This window comes from Corvus hawaiiensis, chromosome 11, assembly GCF_020740725.1.
Source record: "Corvus hawaiiensis isolate bCorHaw1 chromosome 11, bCorHaw1.pri.cur, whole genome shotgun sequence".
Lineage (NCBI taxonomy): Eukaryota > Metazoa > Chordata > Aves > Passeriformes > Corvidae > Corvus > Corvus hawaiiensis.
This window is the reverse complement of record NC_063223.1, coordinates 9,670,075-9,693,179: the sequence shown is the minus strand read 5'-3', so window position 1 is coordinate 9,693,179 and position 23,105 is coordinate 9,670,075. Positions and strand designations below refer to the sequence as shown.

Below are 23,105 nucleotides of genomic sequence, written 5' to 3'. Positions count from 1 at the left end.
TCGGCGAGCTCTGTGCACGACGTGGATAATCCCACAGCGAGGGATTAAGTGCTGTAAGCGGCCCCGTGAGCCCTTCTGAAATGTCACCGAAGCTGTCTGGCACAGCTCCAAAAGCAGGCAGGCAGCAATCTGGCCATGGACAGGTACAAACCGAGGAGCTCTGATCGTCCAGAGCTGCAGGCCGGGCAGAGTCAGTACCTGACAGGGCCAGACACTGCTTTGAGTTGTTTCCCTGCGGAAACTCAAAAATCCCCAAAAGCCACAACTCAGATGGGGAGACTGGCAAGAGAAAAAGTATCGGTCAAACTTTAGCCACTTGCAGTCCTGTCAGGCCCTTAGATAAATTGGCAGCTGTTAATCAAAATGTTAATTAAAGGATCTATTAGGAGTGTGTTCATTTTAGCTTGTTTTTCTGAGCGTGCTCACCTGTGTCATTTATAAATCAGAGAGCAAACACATTCCTGTTACAGGTCTGTGGATGGCTGGCTGTTGGCAGGATGGTCTGTGCTGTCTCGTTTCATCTCCGGAGGAAGTGGGAAATGCAGGCACAGCCTGCATGTGTCAAGTGCAGTCATGTTTTTCATTTAAAAGGTTAAACTGCACAAACATTTTAGGTAGCACATTCTGATTACAGCACTGCTCCATTCTTTCAAAAGGAAGTGTGAAAAGGCTGGTAATATTTAATTTGAAAGACCCTATTGTGCTGGCACAGTAGGTCTGTGCCCTCATTTGACTGTTAGTGATTTCACTGGGATTTTGCTGCAGTAAATTTTTAATTAGTGTATAGTTAACGTGGTCAGTGTTTTTGAACATGAAAACAGTTGCTTTATGCCAGTTGTGACCAGTGTTAATGAAATAAGCAGCAATGATCCTTTTTTATCCTTCAAGACTTACTAATGCCTAAAAATGTTATACCGGGGTAATGTAAGGATTTGACTTGAAAGAAGAAACCAAGTTCTTTGTTTTCCATTGATGTTACAAATTGTATGTTTACATATCAAGAGATTTCAAATTTTGGAAATTTGAAAAATATTGCAATACAACAGGTTTGCTTCCCATTGTCCTTTTCCATCGTGAAAGAGTTAAGAATTTTGCACTTAAAACCTCAGAACAGAAAGTGGGGTGCTAGCTGTGCAGGCAGCACCTCAGCCAGATCTCCCATGCTGTTCTCATTTCTCGATGAGTTTTTCCTGCAAGTGGGCACTGCCCATAAGTGTAGTATGTCCTGTTTGCCAAAGGGAAGCACATGGGTTGTCACAGCCGTAGGGTGTGCATGCATGTATGGTGACAGGTGAGACAGGGGTGTGACATTAGAGAGAGCTGCAGGAGCTCCTTCCTCAGGTCCATCAGTCAGGACTTCCTTGACTCTTCTGTGGGCAGAGAGGGGCTTTGTAGTTGGCCAGTTCAAATAGCCATGTACATGTTTATATTTTATTTTTTAATCTTAAAAAGCTCTTGTATCATGGCAGTGGATGTCACTAGTTAATCATGCAGTGCATAAGAAAAATATTTGTGCTCAGTGTCTTTTTATCCTCTAGTTTCTTAATGACAAAATCAAAGAATGTGATTTCCTTAGCCGACATCACTATTTTCGTGTATACCCTGTGATATTTCCTCTTATTTCCACACTCAAAGTAATTTCCCTCTTCTTGATCTCTTTAGCATGGAGAGCTTTCCATTTCAAGGCCTTTCTTTTACACCTATCTTCAGGACTTTGAGTTAGCCTGTAACCCCCTTTGTATTTTGGTTCACTAACAGCTTTTAAGCAAGTTCTCATTGTCAGCATCTTATTTTTTTGTAGCAGAACCGAGTCTGACAGTCAACATACAACATTTAAAGTTTGCTACATGTAAAGAAATAGCTACAGGGGAAAATGTTTAATTCTCAAATTCTCAATCTGATGTGAATAGAAGCATTAGGAAGATGAAAGCCAGGCAAGCATTTGGATAAGTAAGCTCATCCGAAGTCATGACACAATATTATACTATGTGAGAAGGTCTTCTAAGGAACACTGTTAATACTGAAGAGGAAGGGCATGGTGTTAAAGACATAAACCTAATTTCTGTGTAGAGAGAGAGAGAAAAGAAGAAATAAGGTGGTGGTTCTTCCCCTAATTCTTTATTTGTATCTTTCAATACACCATTCTTTATTAATCTTTTGTTTACCAAAGTTTAATAAAAACTTTGGAATAATGTTGGGCCGTGGTATTTGTTTTGAAAAACTGAAGCTTTTCTTTATGGTCATTCAGGGTAAACGTACACAGCTGGAAAACTGTTGTCTTATATTTTTGAGAAAGCTGACCCATACTTCATCTTGAGGCACAGTTGATCTGTACTGCTTACCTCTGTCTGTTTGATGCTCTTGTTTATCATTGCTGTGGCTTTTCTGAAGTTTATTTCAAATAAGATTTTTTTTTTAATAGTGAAAGAGTGACTTACTCAACACCTGCCTTTTAATCAGACAGTGCAGATACTGTCATCAACAGGCTACGCAGAGATTAGTGCTCATAATGGGGATGTTATAATCTCTCTATGGCCCGATTAACATCTAAGATAGTCTGCTGTCCTTCCATAATAACTTTGCCATATTTGTATTTCAGTGCCTAACAGATTACAAGACAGTTATTGACCACACCTCTTGGCAAATTCATTGGGAAGCTGTACCAGAAGCTTGAGCTTGGATGTTATGCCGCTGTCTTTTTGACATGTTAAAGCCCTTGTGCTTGGGTTTACCTGAGCAAGGAGGAGGATGGGGTAAACATCCTTCTCTGGATGATGAGGGGAGACATTCCAACAGCTCATCTCTCTGGCTCCATTTTTGCTTGTGGTTCTGCTCCATGAATAATTTAGTGTCCTGCTTCTCAGTTTTCTCACATTGTTCTCAGGAGTTTTACGGGTCTGAGGGGGCTCTGAATAGCTCAAGCAAACCTGATGGGAGTGTCCTTAATTCCAGTTAGCCACTACACAGCACAGAAAGCCCCAGTCTGTTTGCAGGCTTGGGATGGCACTATTCTTGATGCTTCAAAGGCTATTTTACATCTCTTGGGGGAAAACCCATGTATTTTAGGGAGGAATTTTAAATCCTGTTGAAATTGATTACAGAACTGCTTGTGTGCTGAATACCAAGGGTATTGTATTGAAAGGATTGGTAACAAATAAGGAAAAATTTAAAAACTGGTTGTAGAGAGGCAGCAGTTGGGAAACGGAGATACTTGAAGGTTATTTATTTAAATACGTTATTTTATTGTTAAATTCTTAATAACTGTGTTTGCAATCTGCTCCTCACTCTCTTTTCTGTGGTGTCAATCTTAGATGTCAGGGGAGGTGTGCTGGGTTTGGGGCTGTTCTGCAGCAGTTACCAGGAGATGGCATTCCTGCCCCAGGTAGTGTGTGCTACTAGAGAATTAAAATCCATCCTGGCTATGCTGTAGTTATACCATAAAAAGCATAAGTTGTCCTAAATTATAGTTACAGAATTATCTCCTCTTTGAAATATTTCAAAGTACTGAAGTTGGCATTCAGAATCTTACTAGTGAGGATGATAATTTTCCACTTCTCCCTCTCTTTTCTTCAGTGGCAGCAACAAAAATACCCTGCCTACGCCTAATTTAACAGCTTTATCTAATGTATCTTGCACAGTGATCACTTGTGAGTGGATTTTGGTTCTTCAAAAGAAATGTCTAGGAAAACTATAAACTTCCTGTGCTGAATATTTTTTAAGGGAGGAAGTGCAAGACATAAGGTTGCATCAGTATTGCTTGGCCATCGTCTGTTTAAAAGATACTAAATATGGCTGTTTCTTAGTGCCACAAGCATACGTGACTATCAGTTGGCTTCTTTTCATAATTTTGCTAACACTGAGTGATAAATAATAATATCAGCTGCCAGATGCAAACCAGTGCTTTTTTATGAAACAGTAAGACAAAGCATCTCAGGACGCGATGGATAGTACTGGTGCCCATCAGGCCTTGTTGGTCTGTCATACTGGTTGCTTGGGCTCCATGAATATTCTGTTTTGTAGCCTTCTTGCTGAAGTGAAGATGACTTTGTTCAGCTGCTCTCTGTTCAGCTAAATGTGTATGGTCAAACACCACACAATTGAAGATGGAGTGACCTCATCCTGACTTACAGTATGCACAGAATTGCTGGGATGATTAAAGGGACATCAGTGGAAGATTAAGGCAGAATCCTTGGTATGTAGGTCCTGTGATTAGAGCAGGATAATGAAGCAGCAGTTAAGTGAGTGAGCAGCAGATCAAGCTCCTGCCCAGACCAAGCTGCTGCACCCTGCCAGGGTGGCAGCAAAGGAAGAGTAATTTGCCTGCTGTGCCTGTGATTGTTTTAGCTCCCAGTTTCTCCTGCAAAATCCTTGTGGATTTAATTTTTTTTTATCTTTGTCATGGTGAGATTAGAGTGGTGGTGGGCTAGAGCTGCACAAGGGATTTTAGTTGCTTGCCAAGTAAAATCTGGAGCTATGTTGAGGTGCCCTTCCATAGCAGTGTCTGTGCTCTGTCATGACACTGATCTGAACTTCCTGGAGAAATGAGAAGACCAAGTCAATTAGCTCTCCAAGTCAATTAGTTCTCCATTACTCTGGGAATGAAATACTCTTACTGACAGCAAATAAATTTTTCATCCTCAGGTAAAAGATGTTTGTTTTAATATGCCTGTCTAAATTTCTCAAATGACAAGTTACACAGTAGCTCAGTGTGATGGAGAAAAGGACAAATTTGCTTTCACTGTTATCATGCTTATACTTTGTGATACAGACAGACATGAAATAACAATTGCTCAAGCATAAAGGGTTTTTATACTTTGTTTCGATATACACATCTAATCCTACAGTTTGAGGAGTACTCTTACACTTACTCTACACAATACTCTTAAACTGTATTAAGTCTTTTTCTGATCGTTCACTGAAGTTACAACATGTCTGACCGAACCAAACTTGTGTGTGTTCTCCTGGTTGTGCTTTGTTTTTACCACAGCTGCACCAGCACTGACACAGGGCACTTTGACTTTTTGCCCAGTACTTATGTAAGGAGTCTGTATAAAAAAAACGGGTTTGTGAAACTTGATCTGTACATCTTGTATTTGCTGCCCAAAGCTATTAATTGATGTCCAGAGAGAATGAACAGCACAAAATACTTCCTAGCTTTTGGGAAATAAGCATAGACCTGGGAGGAATGTCTTGAAAATTTTTAAGAGTATTGTTGCTCTTAAATTATTTTTCTTAATTTTTTTATAAGCATGCAGCAAAGAAAGTAGTGTTTTATGAGAAATCAAATGCTTTTTTCTATAAAAGGCTATCATCTTTTAATATAGCAATAAATTATGAATCACAGTAAGTCCAAGTATTTACTCGTTGATAGAAGAATAAGCAGTAGTAGCCAAACACGGTGAGCAGCTTTCTCTTTTTTTTTTTCCTTCTTTTTTTTTTCTGCCCCTTCCTGGTTACTTTTTTACGTTTTGTTAGAGATTGCTGCATGCTGAGGAAATAAACAATGGAAAATAGGATTTTTAAATCCAAGAAAATTGGCAGCCAGACTAAAGGCCAGGTAAAGCTTTTTTCAAGCTCTGGAAGAGATTTATATTATCAATATCTATTTTATCAGGAAGTCCTGTGTCCTTTGGCCTGATGCATATATAATTCTTGCTCAGGTATAGCGCAGAGATGCTGTGTTTTTCCAACTTGATAGTTAACAGTTATCCTGGTCATGGAGCAGAGACATCATTTGCTGGGATGCCATCTCTTTTCACAGCTTTCTAACTCTGCCCGGTCCTTCTCCATAGTGTCACAAACCTGTTGTAAAAATGCAAAGATATTTAAGGAGGATTTTATCTGTTAAAGTTTAGTGTTGAACGCAGCTTTCATTTTAGATCAGATTGTTTCCAGTGCTGTGGCATCAAGGAAAACTTTCTGGTTCTTTGTCCAAAGCCAAAAATTACATTTATGATATTTCAAAGCAAAACAAACCAACAAAAAAATCAACATAAAAACCCGAACAACAACAATAAAACCCCTCCTTCCCCTAAATTTTAGAGTTTTGAATCATCATACATAGGTGCAGAATTGGAAATATCACTTTGATGATTATATAATCAATCATGACATTAAAAAATTGTTTTCCTCTCAAGAATTATGTGAAGGGAAGGGATGTGAGTGCCAACCTTTAAAATCTGAAAACTGAACACCTGGAGATAGTTATATTTTTAAATGCTTTTGGGCTGAATCAGAATTCATGACAAATGGGAGCTATGTTAAATTGGCAGAAGATTAGTAGATTTTATTATTATAATATGCTTAGCATAAAAGCTTGGTGGTCTTGATTATTCAGTGACAGTTTATGTATTAATTTTTCCTATAAAAGACTGTGTCAGTCTGTCAGTAACTATATTCATTAGATCAAATATGCAATTCTTAATACATCTGGTTTCAAAAATAATATTAGCTTTCTCTATTGTGATGAGACTTCAGTGCTCTTCACGTGGTTTGCAAAACAGATCTTAAGCAGATTTCACTTAAAGCCATGTATGTTACAAAAAGACTGAAACATTAAATATAAGCAAATTGTAGTAGCAGCCCTACCTCAACTTGTATGTATGTCAACAAAAAAATAGGTCTAGGCAGGTTATGAAAAAAAAGCTGAAAATTCTTCTTGTTTTGTTGATAGACAACGTAAGTCATGGTTATGCAAAGAAGTGGTAAGTGAAGATTTCACAGGCCTGCAGTGTTACAGTATCTCTTTCAGAAATTATCCCAGGATCTGGAAAAAGTTAATTTGATGGGTTTTTTTCTGAGTGTGTCTGTGTATGGAAATCCTCTCTGACAGGTAGACTGTAAACTTGTGTGTGATCAGCCATTAGCCTTAGTTCTCTTAGATAATTTTTTTGTTATCGCCAGTTTACGACACTTTATATAAAACTCACTTGGTCGAGCCTGGTGCTATTAAGCATTCATGCAAATAGCAGTAGCATCTCAGTTTGGTGCCAGAACAGTGCCAGTTACAGTTGTCAGAAGAGAAATGTTCTTATCATCCAGATTAATAGCTGAGATTACTATTTTGTCTAGTTTCTTCCTAATGATGGAATGCAAGGAGGTTCTTGGTTTTACTCTAGTCCCTTCTTCTTTTTATTTGCTAGGCTTTTTCAAAAAGTAATATTCTCACTTCCTTCAAAAAGCAAATGTCATCATAACAAACTCCCAAGGATTGCATTAGTCATCCACTGATTTATTGGAGATTATTTGTAACTGTGATAAGCACTTGGATTTTGAATTTTCTAAATATACAGAACGTGGAAGAGTATCAAGCAAAATTTCTCATTGTCTCACAGGGTGTAACATCACTGAACTCTAATGCCCCTCAAATAGTAACCTAACAGAGCTGCTCAGGGATTCTTGCCATTGCTATAAAAAGCCATTTGGCAATAAGCACTGCATCATATTAGAAGCACAGGCATTTACTAGAACAAAAATAAGCTAAAGTATTTCATTTATAGACTCTTCAATGGCAGCTGGTTCTAGAAAACTAAGTGGATGATTTTGATAACTAATCATTTTAAATACTACAATTTTAAAGCAGGTGGTTCTTTGAGGTGGGTGATAAGTTACTGCATTTGTTTGGTATTTTTGTCAGGCATTTTCCACTTGTCGTCTTGGTAATTACCTATTCAGAAGTGATGAGTATTTTGCAAAATTTTGCAGAAGGTTTGTTAGGTAGTTTGCACCCATTTTTGCAGTTAAACAGAGAAACACACAGGAGTTGGTTTTCAGTTTTTTTCTTAGTCTAAGCTCTATATTCATTCATTATTTTTATTTTTCTGAGCTAATGAACACATTTCAAGTGCTACTTCCCCACCTCCACCAAAAACTGGCTTGCCAGATGTCTGACTCCTGTGTCTTCCTCTGGCACTGCTGGAGCAGCTCAGTTTTCCCCCTGGTTGTTGCTGTTGTTCTGTCACAGTCCTGCTTGCAGGGGCTGCATTGGGGGTGATGAGCCCCATGGCACTGGTGCGGGGTTGGTGCTCTCTTATTCAATGGCTTCCAGCTACCAGGGGAGTCCTGGCTGACCATCACTTGAGTGACATGTCATTGCTCTATTCAAGATCAAGGGAAATAAGTCATATAAGCAGAACACAGATGTACTAATTTACATTTCCCAGAGTGTTACAGCCTTCTGCACAGGTGGCACTGGACTTGGCTGTCTCTCTTGACTGTAGTTGTAACTTCATGAGTAGCCTGCTGCTTCCACAGTTCACTTAAGTCAAAATCTGTAAGGTGATCCTGAGATTGATGAGTGGTGGATTTGGGCACCTCTAGCAATACTTGGCTGCAAAAGAGGTGTTACCACTGCCTTTCCACTCCCCTGACAGACCTCTTCCTTGTGTCTCTTAGATCTGTGATTTTCGTTTACTTGATTGCTGGAAGTGTCTCTTAAGTAGTTGTTGGTTACACAGATCCTTGAGGGATCAAAGGTGTCCATTCCATCAGTGAGGACATGGTCCATTAATGTGTCTATGTAGGCAGAGCTGGAAGCTGCCAGATGTTTTGAGAATTCATGGTTCTAAAGAACTGCCTTTACAATAGACACTATTTTACCTGAAATGCTGCTAGCAACGTAGAAGTGTTCATAGTTTGGTGTTAATTAAATAACATGTTCAGTGACGGAATCTTCTACAAAAACTCAGGTTCTTGTAGAAGAATATCTGTTGCTGCTTTTGATGTTGCTGCTAAATAAACAAGAGGGGAAAAAACCCAACCAAACAAAATGCAGCAATGCTCAAAAAACCCAATGCAGGTCAATATTTGAGCTGATGTTCTCAGAGGTGTTCCATACTGAAGGTCTGATAGATCATACCGAAAGTTTGTCATGAAGTAAAAGTGAAAATGTTGGATTTAATATTATTTTGATGATTAGGAGACATACTTACAGATAATTCTTATCCTTTAAGGGAATACGATTAAGCTTGCCTGGCCTGAGGATAGGGGTCTCTTGCCTTTGTGTGTCTGAGGTCCAGAGCTGATTGTTTGAGGTGGAGGGAGAGCTAAGGTTTAGTGGCTGCAAAATGTAGCTCCCAAAGCTTAAAGAGACCCTGGTAATCCTAGGGAAGCCAGCATTGAGTGGAACCTCATGGATTACAGAGAGGCTTGACTACTCTATGCTCTGTGTGTGGAAGGGGACCTCCCAAGCCAGTAAAGGAAAAATGTTAATGGAGAAAATGACAACATGAAGTATTTATGAATTCTTTCTATATGGGAGCTTAAAATCCCTTTTCACTCTTTCAGAAAGAAGACACAGCTCCTCCAGCAAGCCGCCTTTAACTCCTCCCGCCTCTTCAGTATTTCCCCTCATTTCATCTTTCCCTTCAAAAAACAAAGGTAGCAGTGGAAGTGGGAGCAATCGCTCATCCAGTGGAGGTACTAGTGCATCATCATCAAATTCCAAGTTGTTGAAATCACCCAAAGACAAGCTGCAGATCAGCGGAAACAACAGGCTGATGCATTCGGTACAGCACAGCAAAGTTCCCCATGACAAAATGTGAGTATGCCTTTTGATAGGGAATTAAATGTCATTACTTGCATAGACACTGCTGTGTCAAGAAAGCTTCCTTTCGTTTCAGAGGGTTTTTGGTTTAAGAGATAATAATTTTAAACTCCTCCAGGTTTTTTCCTGCAGCCTAGTCAAAGATTATAGTTAATGCTCATAACTGTGTTGAAGAAGAACAATTGCAAAGCTGCATCTTAAATCACCATGAATAAAGGTCATTTTACTAGAGGCTCCTAATTCTTTGATATAATCTGCATACTTTGATCATAAGGGAGTTTTAGCTCTGATTCAGGTGTTTTTTGACCTGCACCTGAGATAACAGCACTGCTGATAAAATTTACTGCTACAGAATCGTGCATTTCTCCCTGGACATAATGGGTCCATTGCAGTTGCTTTGGACAGTTTGCAGTGGTATTCTCTGTTCAGGAATGCAAATAATGGTTTCTGAAGTCCCTGGACACTCTGAAATGTCAGGGAAATGGGGGAAAAAATGTGAAAATTAAAAAGATAATAGGAGGGAGGTCTACGTTTATATTGGGAATAGAACAGAGTATTGTTGAATAATAACATATTTTAACTTTTTTTTTCCAATTTTTTTCTCTTTGTTTTTCATAAATAACAGTATGACTCCATCTGTCAAAGTGGAAAAGATTCATCCAAAGATAGATGGTGCCCAACTGAAAGCTGCTGTTGGTCCAACTTGTTCTACTACTGTGAGTTCCTCAATAAAGACTGGCCTTAATTGTCCCTCAATACCAAAGCCACCCTTGCCTTCCCCTGGACAGATACTGAATGGTAAAGGTCTTCTCTCTGTGCCTCCATTTTTGGAAAAGAAACCTGAAGAAAATACGAATAATAGGAAATTTTTACATAAAAGATTGTCAGGTAATTATTTTTTAATTATTATTAGCTATATTCCTTTTAGTAGAAATACATATATAGAAATAAGTTCCAGAAGTAAATTAAAACTCCTGTAATACTGTAACTTGTAGTAAGAGTTATTTAATATTATAATTGAAACCTGTAATTTGACATACACTTTAAGGATGCAAACACCTTGAAATTGGCTTTTCCTTTCAGAAACCTGCACAGATCTCAATGGCCTGTCAGTTCTGACAGTTTTAAAATTACACTCTTCTACTATCTGAAAAGATTTTAGTTTCCTTCTTTCTATATGGAAGGTCCAAATGTACACAGAAAACAGAACAACTAGCACTTCATAAACTCAAAAATGGAAACCCAATCTACTCTTCACACTTTTTAACGCAATTATTTTGAGTGTTAGTAGAATGGTAGAAATGTTCTTGACACCGTAGCCAACAAGCAAAAACCCACCATTTGTTTGTCACAATCCATAGTGGTAATCTCTGCTCGTAATAGGCAGCATCCAATCTTCCTTTGAGGTCACTTACAGGTGTTTGTAGACTTGAGATCTCTCTCTCAGCAAACCATAAGCTCGCTGAGAGTGTAGAAAAATTTATTTGTACAATTGAATTGTGCATTTTTATTTGTACATTTGCCTGCGTCATATTTGAAAAGTTTCCAATATGGTTAATTTTTATAATGAAACTAAATGTTAGTATTTCAAAATATCTTTTGATAACTTTTCAATACTGTGTGTCTTTGACAGAGAGAGAATTTGATCCTGATATATACTGTGGTGTCATTGATGTGGAAACCAGAAAACCTTGTACTAGGTCTTTAACATGCAAGGTAGGATATCTGAATCAGGATAAGATTTTGTGAAGTTTTTATTCAAATTCCTGAGGAATATGATAGAAAATGGAGAACTGCAAATTTTTGCTGTTGTTAATTACCACTGTAAATGGTACTTCTCAAAACATGTTGCTCAGAACCAAGAAGAAATTGTTTTTGAAGTTTGGTTAATTATTTATTCAAAAAGTATTCCTTAAAGTAACCTGGAGAATTGTATTTTTGTATAAACCCTTTAAACATGGATGTTTACATGTGACCAACTGTGTTACTCCACATGTAGGTAGCAGGGGACCAGTGTGTTCCTCTCTTTGGGGGGTAACCTTCAGGTTGTAAATTATGAATTTTAAAATTCCTCATAAGCATTGAAAATATTGCTTATGCAGGATTTAAATAATTCAAGCTCTTCCTCTCTCACACCCTCCCCTCTCCCCCCAGCAGAGTCTGCAGCAGGTGCTTGGTAGGAATTTGTGTAAATGCTAATGCTGCTGGATGTACTGCTACAGCCAGCTCCTGAAAGAGCCATGGAGCATGCCTAGAGGTCAAACTCTAAATTAAACAATCCATAAAAACTTTCAGTCAGACAAAATGTATCCTCTGGCTCCAAAATCCTGGGGGACAGAGGACTGCCACTTGGTCACAAGGAACCAAGAATCCAGATCCCCTGTACTTGTGTAATATTTTGCTGCTTTCCTGCAGAGCAGCTTTACCCTCCGTTTGGGAAACGTCTGGTAAATAAACCACCTACAGAACAAAGGTAAATGAAGCTGGCTCTAATGACCCAGAGGAATTGAACTTGAACACATTGCCCTTTTGGAATTACAGAGGGGAGGAAGTTGTTTTGCTAATAGAGGAGGGAAAAGCTGCAAGATTTTACAAGAGAAATAGCAAACCAAAAGTGGAAAAGAAAAAAATAAGAACATTTCTCAGCAATTCTTTAGAATATGCCACTCATAAAATATTTTTTTGAATTGCTATTTGTGTCTGAATTATGTGATAAAAATTTTTACCTACTAAAAGGAACCAAATCAAGCCCTTTATGCGATATTAAAAAGGTATTGTGTGTGACTTTAACAAGTCAGAAAAACAGCTTCCATTTACTTCACCTTACTTAGAATTGGTGCCATTTTTACACATACATGTCTTACTATCTGTAGTGTTCAGGACACTTAAAGAATTTTGAGTCCTGACTGACTCTGGGTTCTGCTGGATGTTTTGAATTCCTTAATATCTATTTGATTACATTAGTTTTCAAGGAATATATTAGTATATAGAAGGCAGCACAGTACTTTTATAAATATTTTTCAGGTCTCCCAGTAGAAGTCTGATTTTAACATTATTTTGTTGAATATTTTTGTAAGTGAAAGTAAATATTTTCTCTTTTTGGTTTTGCAGGAGTTGGCAATTGAAGTATCAATGTAAAAAAAGGTTTTTGGTTCTAGTCTTAACCATATTAAAAATTTGGCAGTTTGGTTTCTAAAAGGAAGTTTGAAAGAAGCCTTTTACCGAATTGCTGGTTTTGTTACACTGTATCAGACAAGGATATAATCATCCACCAAGCAATTTTAAAGTTTGTTTTCTAAGTCATATTTCCATTTGTTTACTAAAACAGGACTGTGATGATTTTCTCTGTTTTGGAGCTCTAGACATGCGTTTTGAGTGTTTGACTTCCACAAATGTCATAGCCCGGGATTAATGATTTATTCCTGGTTCTGCAGACACATTCCTTAACCCAGCGGAGGGCTGTACAGGGTCGAAGAAAACGATTTGATGTGTTATTAGCTGAGCACAAGAGCAAAACCAGGGAAAAGGAACTTCTTCGACATTCGGATCATCATCAGCAGATGCCCCCTCTCAGGGAACCACATCCCTCACCTACTAAAATTTCCCAGGAGCTGCACCAAAATTCTCATGGAGTTACTCTTACAGAATCAAAGCCTTTATTACCTAATAAACCCAAACCTCACCCCCCCAGTCTTCCAAGGTAAGGAAAATCTGCAGATGCAGTGGTATGAAATGAATACTGGGAGCTTGATGAGGTGGATTTTGAGGGAGCAATACGGATCTGTTGGATGGGGCAGTGTGTTTGCCCCAGGCCTGTTGCCTGTCTGCAGTTAGCAATTACCTGCTGAGGGTTACTCCTGGCGAGGAGGGGTTGGTGGTTGAAGTAGTAAAAGATGACTTGCATCAATGGAAGCAGTTCAGCAACAGTTGGGCAATACTGCTTTTCCAGGGGTACCACCATACCCTGTGCTTTCCCTTGGCAGGTTACAAGACTACGGACCACACCAGGAATCTGTTAATGTAGATTTCTTTCTCTCAGTACTAGTAAGCACTTAAAGGGTGGAATTTTTAGCTGGACTTGGTTCAATAACACCTGGTTACTGCTTGCCTTGCCCAGGCCTCCAGGCTGTCCAGCCCAGCACAGTGGAAATGCCCCCAGCGAGTCTCCTTCTGTCCACGAGTCCCCACACCCTCCCTTGCCTGCAGCTGAGCCAGCATCTCGGTTATCCAGTGATGAGGGAGAATGTGATGAAAAAGAAGAGCCTGTTGAAAAACTGGATTGTCATTATTCAGGTCATCATCCTCAACCAGCCGCTGTATGTTTTCAAAGTTAACCTCAGTCTCTCCCTGGCTCTAATTGTAAACAAGTTACTTTGGGGTTTTACAGGTGGTTTTCTGTGGAATATGTGACTTTCGGGTTTTTTTGCTATATTTTGAGAAAATTATTTTGTGGCCTAGTAGGCAGTGAAGGTTTAACTAGTGGCAAAATAAACATGTTTAAAAAATGTGTTCATAGCTCACTTCCCCAATCCAAAAGAAACTAAAATGCCAGAATACTAAAGATGAAATTGGTAACTGCTCTAAAGGGCTATGGTTTTGGAATAAGGACATGTAAACAGTGTCTTTTTGGTGCGATTTTCTTATTGGACTCCCCCCTCCACACCCGCACACATTTTTTTACTCAAGTTACCAATGTCACATTAAAGGTAGCAGTAAGGTATTTTAATATTTAAATCTTGACAAAAGTTAGTTAGTCTAACTAAAGGCAAATTTATTGCCTAGCCTGGATGTCAAATTATACCCTTTTTTTTTTAAACAGACTTCTAGCAGATAGCTGGTAGGTCCTCAGAAATAGATGTTACATAAATATGTGTGTGTCTGTGTAACGTTTATACATAAAAAGACGTACCGCTAACCTCCTCTGTTCAATCAGAGGAATTCAAATTTGGCTTCTTCTATTAAATATGGAAATATCAGAAGAGAAGAAAATTATCTCAATATATCAAGGCGAAAAATTCAAAATAGTTGTTAGGCCATAGACATAAAAACTCTAATTTGTATTTTTTTTATCCTCTACTTAAACATCTAAAATCATATTTATTATAAACGAATTGTTATTCAGAGAGTTGTCATTGAAAGTAGAAAACACCAATAAAAATCATGTCTTTTCAGTTTTGCACATTTGGTAGTCAGCAAATTGGAAGAGGTTATTACGTGTTTGACAAGCGGTGGAACCATATTCGATGTGCACTTGACTTCATGCTGGAGAAGCATCTTAATTCACAGATGTGGAAGTGAGTAGAAATGAAAGAGTTCTTATTCTTCTTGGTGTTTGTAGAAGTACATGGAACCTGTGATTCTAGTTAAATAACAATAATCTTGTGTTCAGACTGAAGGTTGATGGTCTGTTCTTTACGTTTTTTGCAACAATTAACTATCAGTTTAATAAAATCTTGCAAAGGCATTAATTAACCCCAAGATACAATCATTTTAAGGTAGCATTGTTAGACTGGATATTAGCCTGAAGAATGGTGGGTATGTGGGCTTTTATCTGTGTTTTTCTGTTCACCTGCAGGAAAATTCCTCCAGCGGCTAGTAACACAGCATCAATCCGTGCCCCGCATCGGACAAACTCGATGCCTGCTTCTCAGCATGGTGTCAATGCAGCAGGGTTCCTCTTACCCACCACAGTTATGTCATCGCCAGCGTTGGTCTCTCCTTCCTGTGTGTCTCTGAACAACAAATCGGTACCATCCCATGGGACGACACTAAATGCCAGTCCCGCTGCTTTGGGTGCAGTGGATCCTGTCTGCAGTATGCAATCAAGACAAGTGTCTTCATCCCCTTCAATGCCTACAGTGCTTTCCTCTGTACCTTCACCTATGCCCAGCAAACCTCAGAAAATGAAATCCAGCAAATCTTTTAAACCTAAGGAATCTCCTGCTGGCAGTGGCACCTGTAACAGCACCGGCAGCGTCAGTAGCAGCAGCGGCTCAGGAAAGAAGCGTAAAAACAGTTCCGCACTGCTCGCACCTTCTCATTCCACAGAGTCCTTTAGAAAAAACTGTGTGGTTAACTCTGGGACCTCCTATCATCCATCAGTGACAGCTTCGTCCCACAGTGTTGGCCTCAACTGTATGACTAGCAAAGCTAACTCTGTTAGCCTCAAACATGACCAATCAGGGAGGGGTCCTCCAACCGGGAGCCCTGCAGAATCCATAAAGAGAATGAGTGTGATGATGAACAGCAGCGACTCCACACTCTCCTTAGGGCCATTTGTTCATCAGTCTAGTGAGCTGACTGTAAATTCACACAGTAGTTTTTCACATTCACATACTTCCCTTGACAAATTAATAGGAAAGAAAAGAAAGTGCTCACCTGGTTCAAGCAGCATCAACAGCAGCAGCAGCAAATCAAACAAAGTTGCCAAATTGACATCGGTGAACAATGTTCATGCAAAACATACTGGTGCAATCCCAGGGACGCAAGGACTGATGAACAGTTCTCTGTTTCATCAGGTAGGAAATCTTGTCTCAAACTAAACCAGCATGAAATGCCTCCTCACATGCTTGTACATGTGTTCTCTTAAGTATTAAATAGGTAGTCAGTTCCAGATCCTGCTCAAGTAAAAGGTAGCTCTTCTCTTTGTCCACTACTCATTTTGAGTGTTCTTAGAGTGCATTTACGCAAGACTTTTATAAACGTTCTAAATAAAAAAGCTACACTTTATGAAAGAAACCTTAAATGGGATGTTTCAAGTTCCTTAGATGCTGTTGCCTGTGAATTGCTTTCAGATAAAATTCATTCCTTGTATTTTTAAACCTTAATTTTAAAAGTGAAATTTCCAGCCTGCCGTGGAGCTGAGCTGGGTGCCTCAGCCTGACTCCTTGTTTGTGTCAGGAATAAACATTCTACAAAATGGAACATAATGATGCTGATAACAGAACTGTGATAAAATAAGCTTCTTATCCCAAGATGTCATTGACTAACTTCTTAGTAATAATAAGATTAAATATAATAAATCAGATAATAAACCTTTTTAGTTGGTAAGGCAAACAGTTATGCTATAAAGGAAGCAGATCTCATAAATATGTAAGATCCAATTTTAAAAATTAGTTTGGAGTTTTGATTTTTTTTGAACAAATCTCACTGGAAAAGTAGTATGTTCAGAATTAAAAATCCAAGAAACCTTTTTTTCTCTGCTGCTAAAAACCTGAAATTTCTGTAGCTGGAGAGCCAGGAGGTCAGTAAGAGCTTTTTCAGAATGGTTTCTTAATTTTCAGTTTCAACCGCAGAGGAAGATTTTTACCTTTATGTGTGTTTACTTAACCAAGAAAAGCCTTCAGATGGCTGAATTTATTTTTGGACTTACCTAATAATTACTATTTCAACTATGCAATATAAGTAAAGGAGAAATATAATTTGAGTGAATTAAGAAGGAAATCATGCCTGAAACCATTATAACTTTGAAGAGGTTTAGTTGAGGATTGTCAAGCCTCAGAGAGGCCAACCTCATGTTGTCAAGGTTGCTTTGTGCCTGAGATTTTCCCCCAAATATGCCCTTGTTAGCCACAAAATGTGTTTGATTTCAGTGCCTCTGGCAGCCTGCCTCCCTGATCCTTCTCTCTTTTCTTGCCCCCAAGCCGAAGGCCCGTCCCTGATAGCTGAAGGCACCATGGTGAGAAACAAACTGGACAGTTTTCACTACAAGCAAAACCTCCATCTGGATTTCTGGACTCCAAGATGCCTTGAGTTTTCCCAACTTCCCATGGTCCTCAGGTGTGGAAATCTACTGGACTGTCACTTAAACAAGGAATTTCCCTGAAGCCATGTCTGTAGCAGCGAATATACTAGAAATGGACACTGGATGAAGTTCAGCCACATAATTGCTCTTATCAGTGTTAACAGTGGTCTGGACTGTTTGCTACAAATCTGTGAGATTTTCCTTACAGGACTACATCATCTTGCCACTATTCGACATAGTTTGGCTGGGCAAACGAATGTTTTCTGGGGGGAAATAAACATTACTGTGGACTTATTTTTATACTGATGGTGTCTTTTTGTAGGTGATAGCTAACCAGACAGACACCCTCAATGGAGAGGACCCTGTGACAAGGGGAAAAATGTGTGAGGCACAATGGAAAGAAGCCCTCAAGAAGGGAATGGCTTTAGTGTTTTTATAGCAATGTTCCTTTAATGGAATATAAAGTACAGCACAATTCAAAAAATAGTCTGTTTTGCCCAGCCTTTTGCAGGTAATTTGGGATAAGAAGCTATCAGGAGTTTTAAAACAAAACAAACCCAACAAAACCAGAAAAACTTGTTTGAGGCCATTGCTCAGAAATAAGCATAAAAATGTCATATTTGTGTGATACAAAACCTATTTTCTACTCTTACAAATGAGATTTGATTGTGGAAGAAAAGCTAATTTTGTTCTTTAAAAATTCCAAAAATATCAAGCAGACAAAGGCAAATAACCTCTAACACTCTATGCCCAAAGAACATATTTATTGACCTCTACTGTATACCACAGGCCTTTGGTTTTTTTTAAAAAAATAACTGTATTGGTGAAATTAGGCTGGATTTGTCTTCCTCTTCCAGCTGATAAAATTAGCCCTTTTAAAACTAAGTTTTTAAAATATTTAAGTATTTTCTAACAACCATAAAAGTCAGTTTCTTTCTGCCTTGTTTGTGTAATGAAATTGTTGATGTGTGACGCCTTCTACCACTCAGTAAGACCATTTTTTTAGTCAAATTCTGGAATAAATGCCAATTTGATGGCAGAGTTCACTGTGAAGCACTGGTTTGTGCATCACAGTCATCCCAGGCCCACCCAGGCCTTATGAGCATGGAGGGTTTTACAGTTTTGTATAATCCAGCCAATTTTTATGAGGCATTTTGTCTTGCTTCCAAACACCTTAAAAATGAATTCCACTAAAGGGCTCATTGTATTATGGTTTGACTCATCTGGATGTTTTTGTTAAGTTTTTAAACATCAGGTAAAGGCTCAAAACTGACTAAACTTTTATTAAGGGGGCAAAGCAAAGGAAGATGAAATCCTAATCAAGAAGATTTTTTTTTTCTGCCTTAAAGGGGCACCAGCTATTGCTGAGAAGAGACAATCTGAGCCTGTCCAGCTGTTCATGTAGCCCAGCCTTCTCCCCATTCTGGTGGCAAGTAGTAAGTACATCAGGGAATCCAAAGCCACTCTGAGTAGCAGTTGCTTAGTTGTTTACCTAACGACGCTTTCAGTTTCTCCTGAACTTCCTATGAAATCATTGTTATACAGCAAAACAAGAAGCCTCTATGCAGACACTTTAGCTTTGAATTGATACAAAAGATCACACTGAGAAAGCAATGTACTAGAGACTCTTATTATGCAAACTTTAAAAAAAAAAAATAGACAACTTTTCAGGAACAAAAGGATTCATATTTAATAGGGTGCCCTGTTGAAAGGATTGTTAGAACTGTGCATTGGTTTAACGTAAAAGGAACCAAAGTGAAACGCCACAAAGATAAATCCAAGTGTATTAAATCCTGCACATTTGGAGAGAAATCCATGCTCTGATGAAGTCCCAGGCGCAGAGCTTCCACTTCAGGATAGCATCAGTCACAAGTGCAATTTGACTCTTGGTAGAAACAAAGGTAAAGGAAACAAAAATTCAGCAAGATTGGACACTGGCGAGTTTGTGATCGAACTCTCCTCTGGTTTTTAAGGTTCTGTTGATCTGAAAGCAAAATGGCAAATTTGCGCTCCTTCAGTAGCATGCAGATGTGTACAAAGTGAATTCCTGATGGCTGCTCCTGCAGAGCCAGTGTGTACAGCCACCTGCACCGTGTGGGCTTGAGCCACTGGGTGCAAAGAGTCCGAGCATAAATTCTGTCTGCTCTTATAGACCTGCTCTAAATAATTATGTTTTAGATTTGGTTATAAGCAGAACATTGTTCCTGAAGCTTTTATTGTTACATAGTTCTTACTGTAAATAATTAAGGAAGCTTAAAATTAATTTTCCTTGCAAAATTGAATTTGCAGTGGCTGGGTTGTTTCTAGACAGATTTTGGTATTAATTTAAGAGATACAGTTTTTATAGTCTTTCCAACTTCTCATTATGACTCCTGCAGTTTTCTTAACCTAAAAAATTGCTGCAATGATGAACAAAGAATTATACAAGAAAAAAAAACATACTTTTGTATCTTTATTTTGGAATTTCTTGTTCTATTATAAATATTGAAGTATCCCTATTTCAGAAGACATATTTTGTTAATTGATTGTACATATTTAAATATGTATTTTTGCACAGGTCTTTTTTTCTTATATCCAGTTTTGGTACAATTGAGATCATCTAGTATTTATTTATTAATTAATTAAAAAAAAAAAAGCAAATACCTTTTTATAATTTGAAGTGGTTCACTGCCAAGCCAATAGTAAACATGCCTACTTTGCAATGTAAGGGATGCCTCCGTTTTGTGAAAGCTGTGTCCCTTTGCCCTGTCTTGGGAGTGGGTGGATCCACGCCGAGGATCGCCTGGGTCCTGCAGCCGGGTCCTGCCTCAGGAGCCCAGAGCCCACGTGGTTGATATGGCATTGCTTATCAGTTGCCTGATTCCCAGAAGATCCATTTAGTTAAGTGACACACTGCTTCTCTTTTTTTAGTGTTCGTGTGTGTGTGTGTGTGCGCGTGTGCATCCGTGTGGGTCTCATGTGGTTTAAAACTAATGGAAAAACTGAAAGTGCCTGATATAACTAGTTCTAAGCTTGGACTGTTTAGACAGCTTCTCCTTAAAAGACTTGAATGTTCAGTTGAAATTTTGGAGCTTGCTTTTTCCACCTATATATAATAGATATGTGTGTGTATATATATACACACATACGTACATCTATTTTTCTGGTATTAATGAGATGGATTGACAAAAGAAAGCAAATTATGCTGGTAACTTTTGTATAATCTTTTAATTCGAATACCTTGTGTTGGAACAATCCCATTGATAACTCATATTTAGTATACTGCCAAGGGTTTGAAATATAGTTTTAACCAGCAGTTTATTTAACTGTCTCATTTTGGGAAGGGGAGGGAGCAATATTCATTAATCAAATAATTTAGAAAATGTTCAAAATTGTTGGTATTCCAAAACAAACAAAAAATCCCAAGTAAGTACCTCTAAAAACCATGAAAAAAATAAAGATGTGATTTCCAAATGACATTTCTAAGGCAGTTGTCTTCCTGTAAAAGTTCTCTTGCCAAGGAATCTCTCGTCTTTTACTCATTCTGTCCTGGAGGAGGGAATTGGACTTAGAAAGATTCTTAAATGTTTCACTGTTCGGCAGAAAATAATAATTTTTACCTTTTGTGTGAGATATTTTACGTTTTAAAGATAATTTTGAAATGAGCACTACATAATGTCAATGTGAATGTAGGCCTTGGAAGCATCTTGCTCGGTGTTGAGCCTGGTTCTAAAAGCAATCTCCTGTGTAAAATGTGTGAATAGTTTGATAATTTGTATACATAATCAAGAGCATCTGATCAGCTGAACTCTGTGTTGGCTGCTGTATAGTACATGAACAAATGTCATGGGATAGAAAAATTACTTTGGATATTTAAAAGAAAAATAAATATATAGTCTATTTGTTTTGTAACAAGTTTCTGTAAATAAAATAATTTATACTATTTATAAGAAAAAGTTGTGCTTTGCTTCATGAAAAAGATTAGTTTGTTGAACAAACATGTTACTAAACAAGGCAATAAAGTTAGGACTTTTCAATAAATGAGGTTGGTTGCATGGAATATATTATATGTTTCTGCTTCATTATAAAATCCTTCACTATTAAAGGAAAACATTATCTGTATCAGTGCCTATGTGAACTAATTTCAGAGAATTGGATGTGGTCAAATTCTGTCACTGTCCCTTGGCATCACGAATCAGCCCAGTAGGATCAGAGCTTTCCCATCCTACAGGGGGTTGGTACCTGGTTTTGAGCAGTGCCTCTGTGGGCTCTGCAGCATTTTTGTGTGCAAGGACCTTCTGGTACTTAAGGTTCACACTTTATAATATAATTTTCTAATCAATAATGAGCAGCAGCTGTTACAGCCCCAGGTGTGGTTGTTGAGTTGTTGTGTTTCCTGTTTTTTTTTTTTCCTTCCAAAAAAGTATCTTCTGTGTTTTCACAGTTTGAAGATCCAGTGTGTGAATTCAGCAGGTTGAACACTACTGCAGAGCTTTTCTCTGCATGTGACTCAGGACTCGCGTGTCGTGGGCGACTTCGAAGCGGTTGGTAAAACCGGTTAAACTCCTCTTAGTGGGACAGGACTTCAGAGTGACATCTGTGGCAAAGCTTCCTTTATTCTGTCTCTATTTTGCTTTGGTTTGGGTTTTTTCCCCTCTTATAACAAGTTTTTCTTAATGTTTGGAATAAATGCTACAAGCTATAAAAGGGGTTCAGACAACAGGCAAGTTCTGCTTCATCTTTTTATAATGAGCACCTCTAGTAGTTTTACATTTACTTTTTGCATTACTGAGTATTTTTATTTCTTTTTTTGTCTTGCCTTCTTGCAAATCCTTTTCCTTCCTAGTAGCATTTCTACCACCTGTACCATTCTGCACGAGCTGCTGGCACTTCAGCTGGTTGTGCTGAGCTGTACAAGTGACCACAGCCCAGAGCACACGGGAGTCGGGCGTTCGTGCAGCTGAGCAGAGCTCTGTGCTTGGCATCATGTTCAGGCAGGTTTGTGACTCTGAGTGCTTCAACGGTGAAGGAATAACTCTGCATTTTACTGCATCTAATACAGGGTTCAATGTCCCGTAAAACTGGCAAGGTGAAGAAGGGGAAAAAAAGGTGCATTCACCCCGTGTAACCCCGAGTTCTCAGAAGTATCTTGGAGCTCAGTGGGATTGGAGCATCCTCCCTCTACCCTTCCTTTGCTGCATTTGGTGCAGTGCAGTGCCAGGGAGCCCAGACCCTGGGGCAGAGCCAAGCTGCTCCATGGGTTCTCTCTTCTGGTGACTTGGTTCACTAAAGGGGTTAGTGATGAAAAATGCTGTCCGACCAGGTACTGAAGTAGAACTCAGTGAGCACAGATGTTCCTGAATGGGAGGAAAACAGTTTCCTTCCCATCTGTGATTGTCTCATAGGACAGTTTATATCTGGGACAGTTACTTGGTGATGTAGGAGACTGCCAGTGCATGCGATGAAACCCCAGGATCAGAGGTTCCCTGTGTAGTTTGTGCATCTTGTCAGCACCCTTTCCATTTAGTATCAAAGCTGGTATCAAAGCCACAAAAATGTGGCTTGTAGGATCCACCATGGGACTTCGTATTTTGACTGGATGCTTTTTTCAGTGCTTTGGCTCAGAGCTGTGTTAGCTGCTGGATTTGTTCCTAACAAGCAGCATGGGAGCTTTGTTATGGAAAAGTGGCATATGCTTGTGTTTTTTCTGACCCAACAAACTTCAGGGGAATCTCAAATACCTTTACGGAAGTTGTCCAAACTAATGTGGATTGAAACTTTATTGCCAAGGTGGAAAAATGGCCTGAGAAAAGCAGTAAAGCTTTGTCCTAGCCTATG

At 38.7% G+C, this 23,105-nt stretch overlaps 1 protein-coding gene across 3 annotated transcripts in view; it reads left to right on the top strand.

The window, feature by feature from the left end:
- ATXN7 (ataxin 7) overlaps positions 1 to 21,327 on the top strand; it is an 88,678-nt gene extending 67,351 nt beyond the window's left edge. For all 3 annotated transcript variants that reach the window (XM_048316221.1, XM_048316219.1, XM_048316220.1), the window contains 8 exons: positions 9,286 to 9,538; positions 10,170 to 10,432; positions 11,178 to 11,260; positions 12,979 to 13,244; positions 13,662 to 13,860; positions 14,717 to 14,838; positions 15,120 to 16,062; positions 17,188 to 21,327. In XM_048316221.1, the coding sequence (XP_048172178.1) occupies positions 9,286 to 9,538; positions 10,170 to 10,432; positions 11,178 to 11,260; positions 12,979 to 13,244; positions 13,662 to 13,860; positions 14,717 to 14,838; positions 15,120 to 16,062; positions 17,188 to 17,205 (2,147 nt within the window). In that variant the 3' untranslated portion in view covers positions 17,206 to 21,327. The remainder of the gene's footprint in view (positions 1 to 9,285; positions 9,539 to 10,169; positions 10,433 to 11,177; positions 11,261 to 12,978; positions 13,245 to 13,661; positions 13,861 to 14,716; positions 14,839 to 15,119; positions 16,063 to 17,187) is intronic.
- Positions 21,328 to 23,105: the final 1,778 nt, after the last annotated feature.